Consider the following 16,027-nt stretch of genomic DNA (forward strand, 5'->3'; position numbering starts at 1 on the left):
CTGGATGTAACTTTAAAACTTCTCCTTTTAATTAGGTGATGCTCGCGTCAATATGAAACGGTTGTACTTTGCGCAGCGTGAAGCAAGAGCTTGCGTATCACGCTGGGACGCAACATTTGCGTCGTGTTACATTCCCAGCTAAGGAATATTTTAAGGCTGCAGCAGTCACAAACATTACATAGAAGTCCCTCACACAGTACATACTGCTTCAGCATAAGCGGTTTTCACCTCGACTGCAGCCGAGCTCTGAAACACTCAGCAAAGCTAAGTTCTGCTATACTGCGCTGCTACATTTTCGCCAAGGGCATGCTGAAGGGTCAAGTGTCACCGTGTGGCAAAGTTGAACATTTTTAAAGAGGAAAACTCGATTTTTATGAGGATATGGGGAAGGATGTTCCATTAAAGTGCTGTGTTGCAGTTTCACACCATAAAAGTACATGCAGTGAAAAAATTTAAAGTGATAGTTCACCCAAAATGATCTTTTTGCCATTTTTTAATCGCTCGTCTGTGCTCGGAAGAATGTAAGAAATAAAGAGACACGGTGTGGAGCGATAACGGGGTGAGTTAATGATTTCATCATTTTTGAGTGAAGTATTCCTCCGAGCAGCAGCAGCTGGCAACATCAGCAAGAGTTTCAAAGGCAACAAAATACATTTGGTTGTGATTTCACACTGATGATCTTAAGGGAAAAAAGTGATAGTGGAAGGGGAACAGGGGGAATGGAGAGAGAGAGACTCAGCAGATCAAAAGGAATATACTCTCTGTGAGGCCGACACCGCTGTCTGACTGGTCGTCCCTTTGTGGGTTTGCTGTTGTTGTGGTTTATCCTGTAGTACGCAATAACCTCCAACAGCCAGACACGTCACTATACTGTTGATTCTACGCTTAGCATGTTTCTTTAATTCCTATCATACCTTCGTTAACAAATAAAAATACTGTGGTAGTGGGACAAAACCAGTTAAAAGTTTTTTAAATTAATCACTTTTATTTTGCAATAAAATTTAATTGGTCAAACGTGACAGTAAAGCCATTTCCAACGTTCCAAAAGATATTGGTTTAACGTAAATGCCGTTCTGTTCCTCAAAGAATCCCATATTGCAGTTTCTACAAAAAATATAAATGCAGCACAACTGCAACTTTCAACATTGATAATAATCAGAACTGTTTCTCAAGCAGCATATTAGATCGGCATATTAGAATGATTTATGAAGGATCATGTGACACTGAAGACTGGAGTAATGGTGCTGAAAATTCTGTTTTGCGTGACAGTAATAAAAGACATTTTACACCTTTTTCACTTTTAAGTAAATGCACCCTTGGTGAAAACATTGCTTGTGAAAGTCTAAATAAATGAGATTGCTTTGTCAGGCAGACTATTTACTGACAGACAGGAAGACAAACACAGACTGAACATTGCACACAGGAGAAAATGCTGCAGTTCTGAGAAAACACTCAATCTGTCTTAACTGAGAGATGTTGAGGACTGTGCTTGGTCTGAAAGGGAGGCAGTCTTTGAACTGACCAAAAATGAGTTCTTTATCATTTTCGTTGGCTCATCCAACAAGATGACAGTGTGACGTAATGTGATGCTCTCTCTCTCTCTCATGTTTCCTTATTTCCATGGGAACCGATTAGAGGTTCTCACTACACAATATTTCAGACGATTTAAATTGAAACCGTTCAATCTGATCAGTGGACAATACTGTGGTTTGTAGTTCAGATGTTTTAATTGGTTCAACTGCAAAACATTACATTCATTTTTATTAGTATTTTATATAATCAATTTTATTAATAATGCACCAAAAAGAAATCTAAAATAAAAAACTGAAATAAATAAATTCAAAAATGTAGTTTTAAAATGCACTAGTTTTAAATTGACTGAACAGAGCAAAAATATTCATTTATTTATATTATTCTTATTATTATTTTAGTTTTTATACTTTCAACACTACTAGTACGTTTTGAAATATTGGAAACTACAAAAATAATATATCATAATCTATTATATATTATAATAATATATTAAAATATTTCATTTTATTTCAGATGTTCAATATTATTTCCCAGAATTGCCAGAAAAAAACATTTTACCATTCATCCACGAATACTTGATGGTCATAAACGAGCTGAAAAGTGGACTTGCTACATTGTTTCAATAAAAATAAACAACAGAAAAAAAATAGAAAATCTCTGCCGAAACAAAAAAAAAAACAATACACACAGAGGAGTTATAAAACAAAAAGCCATAAGACACCCTCACACAATCCATTCCCAAAAGATGACTCCAAGTCTGTCTTGTTATTGTTTAGCCTTCAACTGGGCGCCGGACGGGGAAAAAAGCAATCACCCTTCCCTCTTCCCTAGTCAATCATAAGCTCCAGGATTCCAATCATTTAAACCTTCCAAGAGCAAAACAGTGTGAACTGCCTCGCTCTCCACTTCCTGCCGTAATGACTTCACGCAACGAGGATCATGATATATCAAACGGCGGGCGGCGAGGAGGAGAGCAGATCGGTGGGAGTTGGGATAAGAGTGGAGGGGAAAAGTGCTTATATTCATGAACTCCGCGGGAGGTTTCGGGACATTACGGAAAGACTGGGAGTGCATGTAAGCAATCTGTTGTAGAAGGTGGGGGGTGATTGGGGGGTGAAGTCAATTGTGAAAAACTTGGAGAGCTTTTGAATCAGAAAAGATTGAAGCAGACATCAAAATGGACGTACGAGAGCTGGAGTGAGGATTGCTGGGGTATGCACAGTGTCTAAACTAACATTAAGAAGTCTAAATCTACAGCCAAAGAAACTGAACAAATCGCATTCCACACAATTCTGCATAAAATGGTGATTGTCATTTAAAAAAAAATTAAGCTTCGTCTCCAAACAAAGGTGATTGTTCCTGGTTTTTGTTGAAGTGCTTTCTGGCCTTGGCTTCGTGAAAAGTCTGGAAATAAACAACTGAAATGACTGCAAGGAAACTACAATAGCGGATAAAAAAAACAATAAGGCAACTGCATGCATGTGTGGCAGATGCAAAGATAAAAATATACATTTAAAACATCACATTATTAAACCCATTTTAATGCATATTCAGTCGCACTATTTAATTCCTCCAACATACTGTGATTGTTTTCGCTTAACTGCAGATAGACATTATAATTAGCATTAAAATATTGTGTGTGCGTAATCCGCTAATATATGCTTGCCGAATGGCAAGAATAATTAACATCGATGCTTTATGGTTCATTCAACTGCATTAAATTTGCATATCAACTTATGACTTGACTTGTACTATTTCTATAGAAAGTAGCATGTGTTTTGTTCTTAGTATGCAAATTTTCATGTATCGTTGACCTATGATCTTAACACAAATGTGTAGTATACCGTCTCCCAGAATGCACTGCACTCAACTTGACCTTCCATTTGTAGTGGGTCAGATGAACACTAAACTCATTTGATTGGACTAGGGATGGGTCAATATAGTCAACAAGCTGATTAGTTAGGTCAAGCAGTTTATCTGCATTTTCTCATTGAAAATTCATGGTAAAAACCCTCTCCAGTAAAAACCCTTGTAGAAAAGTTGCATTTTTAAACTCTTCTTTAAAGCATCATCCACACATATACAGAAGGATGCATTTGGTTGTTGCAGATTAACTGTTTATGTGACAGTGAAGCATATTAATGTTTGAAAAGTTAATTGCATAACTTAAACAAATAGTTAAAACGCACTGATTGTATACAGTGTATATTCAGTGTTCAGTACATAAATTGCTAGTATTTAATTATCAAAATACTTTGTAAATTGCCAACAATTAACCAATTACATCAGCAGAGAATGACTTCAGTATTTGCGTATAAAGTTATAGATTTCGCTATGTTTTCGTCAGCTTCTCATTAGGTATAATTATTTCTGAAGAAATAATGTACTTAGGAACAAAGACTTCAGCTGCAGTGGTGCTGGTATGAAGTTACATGATATAAATTTTAATTTCTTGTTCAATCAAATGCTGAAAAAGGTTACAATATTGCTATTCCCCTCCTATCGAGAGAGAAAGACCTTTCTGTCCCAGATGACCTCGACTGGAAAAGGCCAAGGAGCACATTGCTATGCGTGAATTATAAAGTCTCTCTGAGCAGTCTGAGTCTCCAAGGACCCAAAAGCCTCAGTAGATCTGTGATATTAACTCAAAGCTTTTTGAATGTGATAAAGAGCAATAAAAATCAATTGCAAAAAATTATTGAATCATTTAGCAGTGTCTTTGTTTCAATCTACTCCGATAACAAAAGCCATTTTAGCGAATCAGCGTGCTGTATTCAGGTCAGGTGACAAGGCTGCTTTCACTTTGAAAAGACTCTCTAGCATCTGACAGTTGAGTAAAATTATTAAGAATGGATAATCTCAATGAAAATTTAATATGTTTAATAAAAACAAAATATTTAATATGTAAAAAAATTAATAAATGACTTTCAATCAACATGTATTTGTTTCCATTATTATTACCTAATCAAAACAACCTAACTATATATATATATATATATATATATATATATATATATATATATATATATATATATATACACACACACACACACACACACACACACACCCAAGCTCAAATTCAAAATGATGTTTGTGCCATCTTACAAATACATGCCACTCGGCTTCCCTTTTATAATCGAAATCCAATGCAATGATATTCAGACATCTATAAGTACCCAAAGCCACTGTGATTTCTTACTTGAGTGACAATTTTTCTCTTTAAACATTTCATGCAAAACTTCTAGGCAAAAAAAAAAGAAACGTTTTTAATCTGAGAAGGGTTGAGCTACAATGCACGGGGCACTAATAATCACATTATGTGGTTCTGCAATGTTTGACATGCCAACTACAAACGTAATTTCATTTTCACCACATTCCACTTATACCTGTCTGCCGTGTAGGAAACTTTCCCATTTCTTTGTTACCCCTCCACTCTGTCTCTGTGTGGTTTTTGGACACACTTTAATGGTTGTGCTCGGCGTCGTGTATTTCGGAGGTGTTTCTGGAAGCCTGAATGAGGGGGGCAGCTCCACCTGTCAGCTTCCTCTGGTCAGCATGCTATCTGCAGCCATGCACGTCAAGACAGGGTGACAGCTCCAAAGGGAGCTAAAGAAGAGGGCTGTGCTCGCTTTTCCCTTCCAAAACTCTTTCTTCACATTGTTTTCCTGCTCTCCAGTGGAACTGCTCTTCAACCAGCCGTTCCCCTCAAGATAAGCCCACCATCTACCATCACTCTCAGTCATTTGGAGAACTAACTCTCTAATCCCTGCACAGATCTGTTGATCTTTAAACAAAAGGTCGGTTCAGGCAACAACAAGCGCGTGAACAAAACGCACCATTAAAAAGAAAGAGAACACCAGCCGATATGTCTTACGAAACATCGTCCTCCGTGAATACACTTCACTTTTCTAGACAAAAAAAATCTGACAGCGCAGCAAAACTCTCCGCTTCCAGCCCCCCACGCTGCGCTGCGCTCGTCCTCGTCTCTCTTTTAAGTCTCCTTCCAGTTCTTTCATCAAACTGAGATCATTACGTTTAAGACAGGTTGCCTGGAAACAATTCACAGAAGAGTTGACGATTAAATCATTGTTACTCTTTTAATGTGCAGTGGTGAGCGTACCGCCCGAGCACAGAGACTGCCTGGCCTGGTTATTAATGATTCCTCGTTTTTTGCATGCTGAGAATGTGACATTGTCATTGGCAGCTTATGTACCCGCTCGCTAACGGCTCGTTTTAGAATGCGCCGCTCCAAAACCCACAGTGCATCTGGTTGACAGTTCCAAATATAGTCATGCAGAGAGGAAAGGAAGTAGAATGGGAGATACATATAGTGAAAGAAGACTAAAAATTTGGATTAAAAGGTGCAAACCAGAATTACACTCCACAGCCTACAGACAACCTGTGTGTGAATTAACGGTTGATCTAACTGAATGAAAATGGCCCCTGATTGAGTTATATATATATATTTTAGGGTTGGAATGATACATGTATTCGTACAGACATCTCAGTCCTGCGCATGAGGCAATTCACCCATAATCCAGTAGGTGGCATGTATAGTAATGCAGCACTGTTTGATAACCACCCGCGGAAGAACAGTGCATGTCATGAGTTGAATACAAAGCCCTCTAGACAGTGACCATGTGCTGATTCCGAATACGTCTCTCACAAAGACTGACAAAGGTTTTCACGCTCAACAGCTTGCAAAGTGGAGCTTTGTGCTCATGTATCCTACCTCTCTCGTTTGGCACGAATCCAAATAATACGTAATATTATAATAATAATACGTAACGTATCTGAATGCCAAACTATTATTTATTATGTTAATTATAGGCTTTGTACTTCAGTCGCATTCCAACGGTGACACAGAAGCGAGTGCACTGATGTACCAACTGCCAATTGTGCTGTCGAGTTGAACTGAAGAGTTGTCTGTATTTTTCTATAGTATTTTTTTGTCAAATAAATACAGCTTTGGCGTCCATGCGACGCTTCTTTCAAAGACACAAACACTTGAAAAGTAGCGTAGATCCTCAATTTTAGAAATTTAGTTGTGATATTGCTTATTGTCCAACCCCAGAGATGTAAATTTCCACATTCATTTGAGCAGAGAAATGCTGTAAACAAGCTCGTTTTAATGCAACTGATAATGACTCTAAGATTACAGAAAGCCTTCAACTGACAAGCAAAGGTGCATTATTCATGGATGAGTAATTAATGATACCCTCTTTGCTTCTCTCTCCTTTTTTATTATTATTCTTCTATGTTTGTGAGCCCATCAAAACGAAGATGCCCGAAGGCCAGGCCTACGAGAAAACATGACTCCAGTCTCGAGAAACATCTGGCTGTCAGCGAGGCGAGCCTGAACGCGGTGTTGTAAGGCTGAATCACAGTAGGACACAACCTAGAGCTAAATCGCAAAGTCTGCTTCTCCTGTAGATAAGGGCCACCTTCAGGTCTTTTGGGGGCTATTTTTGGTAACAGAACTCATAATCATGAGAAGTTCATTAAATGTCACCCAAAGCCAAATGCAGTCTCCATATGTTGGTGCCCAGTGGGCGCTACTCTCCCAACAACCAAACCGCATCGTCTTGCCTCTGTAAGACGTTCAAATTAATTAAGGAAAAGCACATTTTCCCCTCATCTCCATTACTGAAACAGTGGCTGCATTTTCAAATTATTATAAATTCTTCATTCATTTCCTTCTCTCTAGAGCAGTCTTGTGTGAGGCTGAGATATCCGTGGCTATTTGTTGCAATTACAATCACAATCCTCTTTGTTTGATATATTGTCAGCTATTTAATTCCTAGCATTTTATTTTAATACGCAATACAAACAAATAAAAACTTGACAACAATTATGGAGAGAACTAGGAGAAAAAAAACTTTTTATTGTGGTTTCTTGCTCTTTCTTGGATGTATTTACAATAAGCCATTTTATATTTGTCCCTTGCAGTACAGATATTGATTTATTCATTGTTAATGTTTGATTTATGACCACAGATGTCAGTTAAATACAATCTATGAAAAATCAATAAAATGTGGTAAATCCACATTTCCCATGATCCCGAGGGATTGCTGTGATTTAGTTTTGAAGTATTCCATGTTAATATACAGAGGCAGGTTATGAATAACAAAACAATTTGAGGTGGATTGGAATCCGCTGAGGATCCGATTGGGTCGTTTTTTTGTTGAACAAAAGAGAAATTAATATTTATGCTGGATGTTTTTCTTCTCCTCCTTCCCTTTACTCAGAATTTCTCCCTCTGTTTCTCAAACAGCCAGGTCTTTGTTCAAGTCAAAACAAATTCACAATAACATTAATTACAGTTTCTTCAAAATTAATCTTTAAATAATGTCACCTGAAAACAAAATAATAAAATGAATACTGTAAAATACAACAAACAATATATCTGTTACTCAGGGGAAGTGTTTCTGGCATTTTTTTTTTGCTTCTGAAGAAATGTTTCAGGTTCGACAAGTCATCCTTCAAATAAAAAAAAATACAAATATTAATATTAATAACCAGCTTAATCACTGTCTTCAGTGTCACATGACCATTGTGTCACATGAAATCAGTCTAATATGCTGATTCAATTCTCAAGAATCTCAAATTTATTGTCAATTTATAAGTCAATTTATTCATTGATTTAAGCATCTTTACACCTCAAGCAACCCATATTTATTGAGAAGAACTGATATACATCTTTAACAAAAACACAGTTGACATATTACCTCTTAAAAGCCCCCTATATCGACTCGCTTAGACACAAAGGCACGTCACAATTATTCTCTGTGCTAATCATCTATGGCATGTTACAGATGCTGTCAACAGTGCTTAGGTTGTTTTGAACCCGGAACTCTCCTTTAAGTGCAAGTCTTTTAGGAGCTCAATCCCTTGAGTCACATTCAGTCAGAAAGCCATGAATGATGAGAGATCGTGATGACAGAGCGAGAGTTGAACTACTGCAGCTGATGTAAAATACAGAACGCCAACTGTATTATAATTCAGAGAACATCTCCCAGAGGGCAATCTGAGGGTGTGATCAACCATCAAAAACTCGAGCAGACATACAGTGTATTCTGATGTTGCTCAGGGGGGCGGGCGGACTCTGTGTTTGGCAAATGGGGTGTGATGGGGCCTCAAACGTGGCACAAGAGGGATTTACAGCTCTTGCTGGAATCCTGTGAGCATCCAAATCCATACGTAAACTGTACCGTATTGCAGAAACAGGTGTAGAAATGTCTTATGCATGCATTATGGCACATTAATTTCTGTAGTTGTGCTATGGACATACTCTTAAGGGCATAACTCACCAGAAAATGAAATTCTAACATCATTTATTCCGTCTTAACTTGTTCCAAACAGATTTGTGAAGTCTTCTTATTCCATACGATCAGACTCAATTTTAAATATGTTCACGTCTTGATGCGACACAATGTATTTGAATGTGATTTCCATTTCCACATACTGCTACTGATAAGATATTGGTTTCAGTATTGGAGTGATGTGGATTGCTGTTGGATTAGTGTTAACTGGACTCTCATTTTTGGTGAACTACCCCCTTTAAATAAACAGCGCAGTTCTGTTTGAAACAAGCTAGAAACTTTGTTTCATTCACACTTACAAGAATAGTTCACCAAAAATGAAAATTCTGTCATCATTTACTTGCCTTCGTGTCATTCTTTTTATCTGCAGAACAAAAAAATAAGATATTTTGAGGGTCTGGAATGACATAAGGCAATAAATAATGACAGGATTTTCATTTGTTGGTGAACTATGCCTTTAATAAGGCTAGAACGAAAGTTTAGAATAATATTCTTGAGTTTCCAGGGACTTAAATATAATCACTGCCACAGGCTCCACAGCCGAGGCCTCACGAAACCAAATCAACTTCAGAATCACAAAAAAACAAAGTTTCTCTCCATACTTGTCTATCTCCATCCTCTCTCTTTCTCTGCCCCCTGTGCATTATTCACCATCTTTGCACCGTGACCGCCTGACGTGCTGGGAAAGACAATATAAGCGTATCTATGTGCCTGCTCTGTTCCGATACAGAAATCTCCTCTTCTCTTCTCTCCTCTACTTTTCTCTGCTGCCTCATTACCATGTCTTATTAAAAAGAGATTCACTTTATGAAATCTAGAATAAAATACACCATAAAAAATAAACTACAGCGATCAGAGGAGAAAAGATGACATGCTTCATAGAGGCAAAGTCATCATTATTATTAGAAAAAATCATTATTACTACAAAAATTCAGCCCCGCCCCCAAAAGCACACAATTGGCTGAGTTTTTGTCAGTGTTCACACTTTTCTGGCAGTTAACCAACAAATTTCTCACAGTTTTAAGCACATTAAGCATATTGCATCACTGCCCCTTTAAAGAGAGTGAACTTTGATTAACATTCTGTCACTGTAAGGTACCACTCACATTTTTTCACATAACTGAATTTTATTCAAAAGTCGAAACTCCATTTCGACACCACCTCACTGATAATGACAAGGCTACTGTACGTTCTCCATTACTCAGCAAACATCTATTTTCTCTCATGTAAGACAATAGTGCCCAGACACGCATGTCATCTGCTGCTGCGCTGACGTCTGATCATTTATGACAAAAGTCTTATTGAAACTGTAATTGTTTTACATAAGGTTGTGGGGTTATTTCAGTATCTACATCAGCTAGTAGATGATTTTATTGCTATTCTTTTTATACCCAGGAAAAAAAGCCTGGTTACAATTGTTTGATTTAATTCCTATCTGAATTGGCGTCTCTGAATTTAAAAAGGAAATGACCGAAACTTTTGAAAATCTTCTTTGACAACCGATCAGTGCCACAGGGCTACTCTTTGACACTTAGCATGGTAATGAGAAATTGGATATTTGGCACAACGCTGGCTTGTTCAGTACCGTTTTAATAGAATTCAACATAAGCTCATTTGAAAAATATGCCTCTATCAAAAAACATTTTAAACAACTGACTGCAGTTTCCATCTGAAATTAACACTGGTGACTATTTTTATTCCTCTTAACCAAGTTATAATTACTGGGCAGATTGTTATTTAATAAAGTCTTTTTATATGCGGTTCGTTGAACACTTTATTCAGTTATGAATTTATTTAATTTAGTTATTCAAAACAGTTTTAAAATTGTGCAAGGTTTGTACAACTTAAGCACCGTATGAAATTTCTGATAAACTTGCTCCTTAGCTCACCTGGTGCAGCATTGCACTTGCACTCAGAGGATCTGTTTTGCATAAAACTGAATGCCATTTTTATGCCACTTAATTGACATTTCACTTTAAACCCTAACCCTTATCAAACGTGCAAGAAGCAACGTAATACAATTTACATAAATACAATTGTCTCGGTGAGCCATGGTTGATAAAATGACATTGCTACATCATTACGGCTCATTTAAAACAGAAAAAAAATTATTAAAACCTAAATCAACTGTTCAAATACGCCATTATAATGCCAGCCATATACTGAATCCATACGAATAGCACCAAAGACAGTAATGTACACTTAAAGCTGCCCAAACCTCTGCATATACAGTATATAATATCATTAACTGATGGACTGCTGAGTGCTCGTATCTCCGAACATATTCTTTCATAATTTTAGGACATAAGCCAGAAGACACATTAGGCCCTCTAACTCAGAAATATGTTGGTAATTAACTCATAAAGTGGAGGTGTTTTAAAATGTCGTAAATTTAACAAAAAGAAGTCCCAAAGGCCACAGCAAATCAAAGAGGTTCTTTATGACAGGCTTTATCTCAGGTTTTCAGGCTAGAGAGGAGATGGTAATTGACCTGCGTGTGTGTGTGTGCGTGTGTATGTGTGCATGTGTGTGTGTGTGTGTGGACACCCAGCGTTTCCATGAAAAGTGGAAAAGGATGATAAAGGACTGTCTACAGGTAAAGTAAATTTGCTTTAAGATCTCAGGGTAGAATTTATAGCGGAGGATGAAAAGATGAGCTATTGCTACTGAGAGCTTTTTTTTTTCTTTTTTTTTTAAATTGCTGCATTAAATATTAAGAGCACCACAGTCACTTCAATGGATATTCAGCAATTAAGAACACACACATTATCACCTCCGTCTTCCTGCCCCTGCAGAGGATGAAGATTTATCATGAGCGTTGTAGAAATATATTCAAATAAATCCACTTTGCTGGAGAGTCAAGCAGAGGACTAAACTCTATCCATCATTTGTGCTAGATGGAAGAGAAGAGAAAGAATGGATGAGAGATCACCACACCTAAATACATCTGTGCCACAGAGGGTGATGGAGCAGGACAAAAACAGAACGGCAGAAGAGAAGATATATAGAGCATTGTGAAGGATGCAGGTATGGAGGGAAGGTACTGTAGGAAAGAAAGAAAGAAAGCTACATGAAAGGCAAATGTATTCATGAATAAACAAAAGAAAGACGCAGTGAAAGAACAGAAGAAATAAAAAGAATCACAAGATGGAACAATATTATTCATTTTTCCATATGAATCCTGCTAGCAAGTGCACGGAACTGCTGATATTTCCCTCAAGGACTGTAGTGCAGTGAATGAGAGGCTGGACTACAGGAAAGTTATTATAATAGATCCCAAATGTCAACTCCATTTTCATTTTATCCAACACTTTTGCCCACACAAACAGTAATATTATAGCCAATATCAGCTGGATATCAGCTGTCTTTCTTTCATCATGGCTTACTTAGGACACATTAGTTTTTGGTTAACCGAGGGACTGTATACTGGAAAGAGACTTGATAACACCGGATGGGATCGAAACCTGAGAACGCACATGCTCGTAATACGTTAGAATTTAGAATTTTGGGTAGAATCAGGTGTGGTCATTCGTACGAATTACACCCATCAAAATATGCTTTAATTACACTGCGATCGATAACTTAAATAGTCCACACACTCCATTTAAACGAGACACGCATTTAAAACTTCACTTAAAGCGTAAATATAGGTAATATAAGGTGCTTGCACAAACGGCCTATAAGGTCGTTGTTTGTTGGAGTACAGGCAAAGTTTGACACCCTGCATGACACCAACTGAAGCATGTCCAACACTAGAACAAGAGCCCTGAAGAGTTTGTGTCCATCTATTGTCATGACCCAGTAACTATCCTGCATCACAACACACAGACGCTTCTTCAAACAGGCCTCACCTGACCACAGCACCTCCACACCTGTCTGCTCTAATCAGCGCTGTGTGACAGATCCGCACCGCCGTGTGTGTATGTGCGCGCGCATGCGTGTGTGACAGGTAGACAGTGCCGTCACTACATAAACACATGTTTTTTCCGTCACGCTTCACCTCTCTCCAATCCCTCTGTCTGTCCTGTCCTCTCACTCCCAAAGTGCTTCCCTGACTGTGATGCGATGAAAGCTGACAGTGGATTTTACATTGATCTCCACACACGCGCGTGGATCACAAGGCTTTGATGGTTGCTGCAATCAGTCTTACCATTACGTTCTTTGACCTCTCTAGCTCCTGTTTCCTCTCAAACCCTCCTGCTATATCAGCAATTTTACACTGTTTGAATCGTTGATAAGGCCTTAGAAGGGTTACGTTGTACCTGAATGCCAATTGGACCCTTACAGACCACAGCTATCAGAATTCACTGGGCTGAGGGCAAGAGTCAGAATAGACGCCCGGCTTCCAGCTCATTAGGTGGACTGCAGCTTGAATATCAAGGGGAGCGTTCCAACAGTGACAATCCAATGGTTTTATTCCATTACAGAAACTGTGCAAAGGTAAAATATAAAAACAACATGTTATGGGATCTATATGTGCAGTTTTTGTGCAATGTAAAGTGTAAATATGGCTTATAAAATAACAGGTGTAAACATACAAAAAAAATACTTGCCAGGTCATTGCAATGCAGTTGCTAAGGCGTTCTAGATTTTATTGTTACAAGCTAATGTTGAATACTTTGCTCAAATACCTGCGCCATGTATAAGAGCCGTATTGTTTACATGTATAGCATCCTTCTATTTCAGAATAAATATTGAAACAGAAATGCAAGTTAGGGTTATGTGTGTGTTTCTGTACAATGACACCCTCCAGTCTGCTGGTATATTTTAAAGAGGACTCACTTCTGTGTGACTGTATTAGCATACCAATAGAGCTCCTGCGCTGCGGAGCGGAGGAGAAAAATTGAATTGGAAGGACAAGGAAGATCAGTGCTGTCGGCTGGAAGCAACTTCATTGGATCAGAAATGTGTGCGAGTGTGTGTATATTTAATAGACGGCTACCTGTGGTGAGCTGGCATGAACGCACTGATTATGTAGAACAGCCTCACCTGGACAAGTAAAAATATCAAACAAGCACACACACATATCCATGGGCAAATAGGATGAAAATCGTATCATCAAAACACCTTCACCATAGCTTTCCTTTACTATACATGCATGTTTTTTTATTGCAGTTCTATTTTCAAAATGCCAGCTATATGAATTCAATTCAAATGCAGTTTAAATGAATAGGCAGGCATCTAAAAGGCATTTTAATTCAATGCGTCCACATCGCAACTCTTGTAGTGAAATCTCTTTGTCACTGGAAGTCCTTTAAATGTCCAGCTGAATTTTTGCAAGATTACGTGTGAACATCCTAATTTCAAAGAATGGAAATGCCTGAGGAAGTAAAGGTGGAGGAAAATAGTCTGAGGGAGCGAGAGGAGATATAGAAGAGCCCCTCTGGATCTCACCCGCTGTGTCATCAATGACAATCCAGCTCCTTCATCATATAACCCTCACCTGGATCTCTCTCTCTCTCTCTCACACACACACAGAGTGACTTCCTTCACCTGGATCACAGTCTTCCCTACTTCCTAGGGCTCTCTCATCTGTTCCCGTCATCTCATTATCTGTCACATTATCAGATCAAGTGTGTCTCTGTCTATCTGAGCACTGCTCCACATGCCACCCTACTGCGTTCATAATTACGTCTGAAAATCGTTCCCACCTATAGCCTTTGTCTTCTCTCCTGCTCTTTGCCATCGTTCTGCAGTGGAAATGTAACAATCTCAATTATCATTACAACTAACACCTTCACCCCCTCATAAATCATATCAAATCATCCAAGTCTCTTCCTATTTCTCCTCAGGAAACTTCACAATAACACACTCATTAGGATTCCTTTTAGGTTTCTACTGCTGACTGATAGAGCACTTAAGTGCTGTCTCTAATATAACCCAGCATGTTGCTAAGTTAAGCATATAATTCTTTTTAGTAAGCATAAAACACACTTCTGGTTAAATTTCTGGGGTTAATAAAATTGAGGTATATATGCATTTGAAATATAAAATAACTGACTTCTATTTGCATATCTTCAAAAATATCAATTATTCCTGTGATGGTAAAGCAGAATATCTGCATCTATAGTGTCACGTGATCCTTCCAAACGCTCATAATATGCTGTTTTGCAGCTCAAGAAACATTTGTGATTTTTAGCGATGTTGAAAACATTTTGTTTTTTCATGGGAACTACTCTTGCTTTTAAAGCAGGACAAAATGTATCATTCTTTGATGCTTGCGTTGTTAAAGCCAATGGAACTAACAAATAGAGTGGCCGCTTTATTGTAGCAACTATGTTGCCACTTAAAGAATAAGAGTAACACAGAAAAGCAACAACCACTGTTGAACTGTCCAAACACTGGTCTACTCCATTGCTCTTAACCGCCTTCTCAAGTCCGTTTTAATTCTATGTACTGACACTTACCAGCACACTTGGTCCGGGTGATGAGGGGTGGTCCTGGTGGTCCAGTGCCACCCTCCCCAGGTCGGGTCAGAAGAACCTTAATCTCGTACTCCACATCTGGATCCAAATGCCAAAGCTTGTAGGTTGGTGCATCCACGACGTGAGTCTCGGCCCAGTTTCCAGTGGTGGTGCGGTACTCCACCTCTTTCAGGATGATGGGACCATCGCCAATGATGGAGTTGGCGTTTGGTTTGATCCACAAGTAGGTGGCACCAACTGCAAGAAGCTCAGGTGGAGCGATGGGAGTGGGGGGTGCTGAAGAAGAACAAAAGAAGGGAATTGTTTACGTACACAATTAACCCATTACAAAATGTCATCATAGAAAAAGTTTTGCCATCATTCCTGGGAAGTTTTCACATACAAACTATGTAGAATAGAATCATAATTGTCCAAAAAAATGCACAGAATTTTTTGGCTTTTTAACACTAGCGCAAAAAATGAATTAAACAATAAATGTGAATTAGATGTAAAGTCACTGTTTTATCTGCACATTTTTTATTATACTTCATCAGTAACATGCAGAATTTGTGCAAACTAATGCATTCACCAAACACCCATTATCATCAATACCACGCATCCTCAATATAAGAATATACCAATATTTGAAAGAGTAGGAAGAAGCAATAGAAAGAAATGAAAAAATGTGGCTTCACTAAAATACATCGACCATTTCTTGCAATAATTTTTCAGCAAATTTAAAAAGTTGTTGAAAGAGCAATTAAGGGC

The 16,027-nt window shown here is 38.1% G+C and overlaps 1 protein-coding gene across 15 annotated transcripts in view; it reads right to left on the reverse strand.

Annotated features, from left to right (window-relative positions):
* ptprt (protein tyrosine phosphatase receptor type T) overlaps positions 1–16,027 on the reverse strand; it is a 207,313-nt gene that overhangs the window by 100,540 nt on the left and 90,746 nt on the right. For all 15 annotated transcript variants that reach the window (XM_043242178.1, XM_043242190.1, XM_043242191.1 and 12 more), the window contains exon 7: positions 15,263–15,556. In XM_043242178.1, coding sequence (XP_043098113.1) covers positions 15,263–15,556 — 294 coding nt within the window. The remainder of the gene's footprint in view (positions 1–15,262; positions 15,557–16,027) is intronic.

Source organism: Puntigrus tetrazona, chromosome 6 (genome assembly GCF_018831695.1).
Source record: "Puntigrus tetrazona isolate hp1 chromosome 6, ASM1883169v1, whole genome shotgun sequence".
NCBI lineage: Eukaryota > Metazoa > Chordata > Actinopteri > Cypriniformes > Cyprinidae > Puntigrus > Puntigrus tetrazona.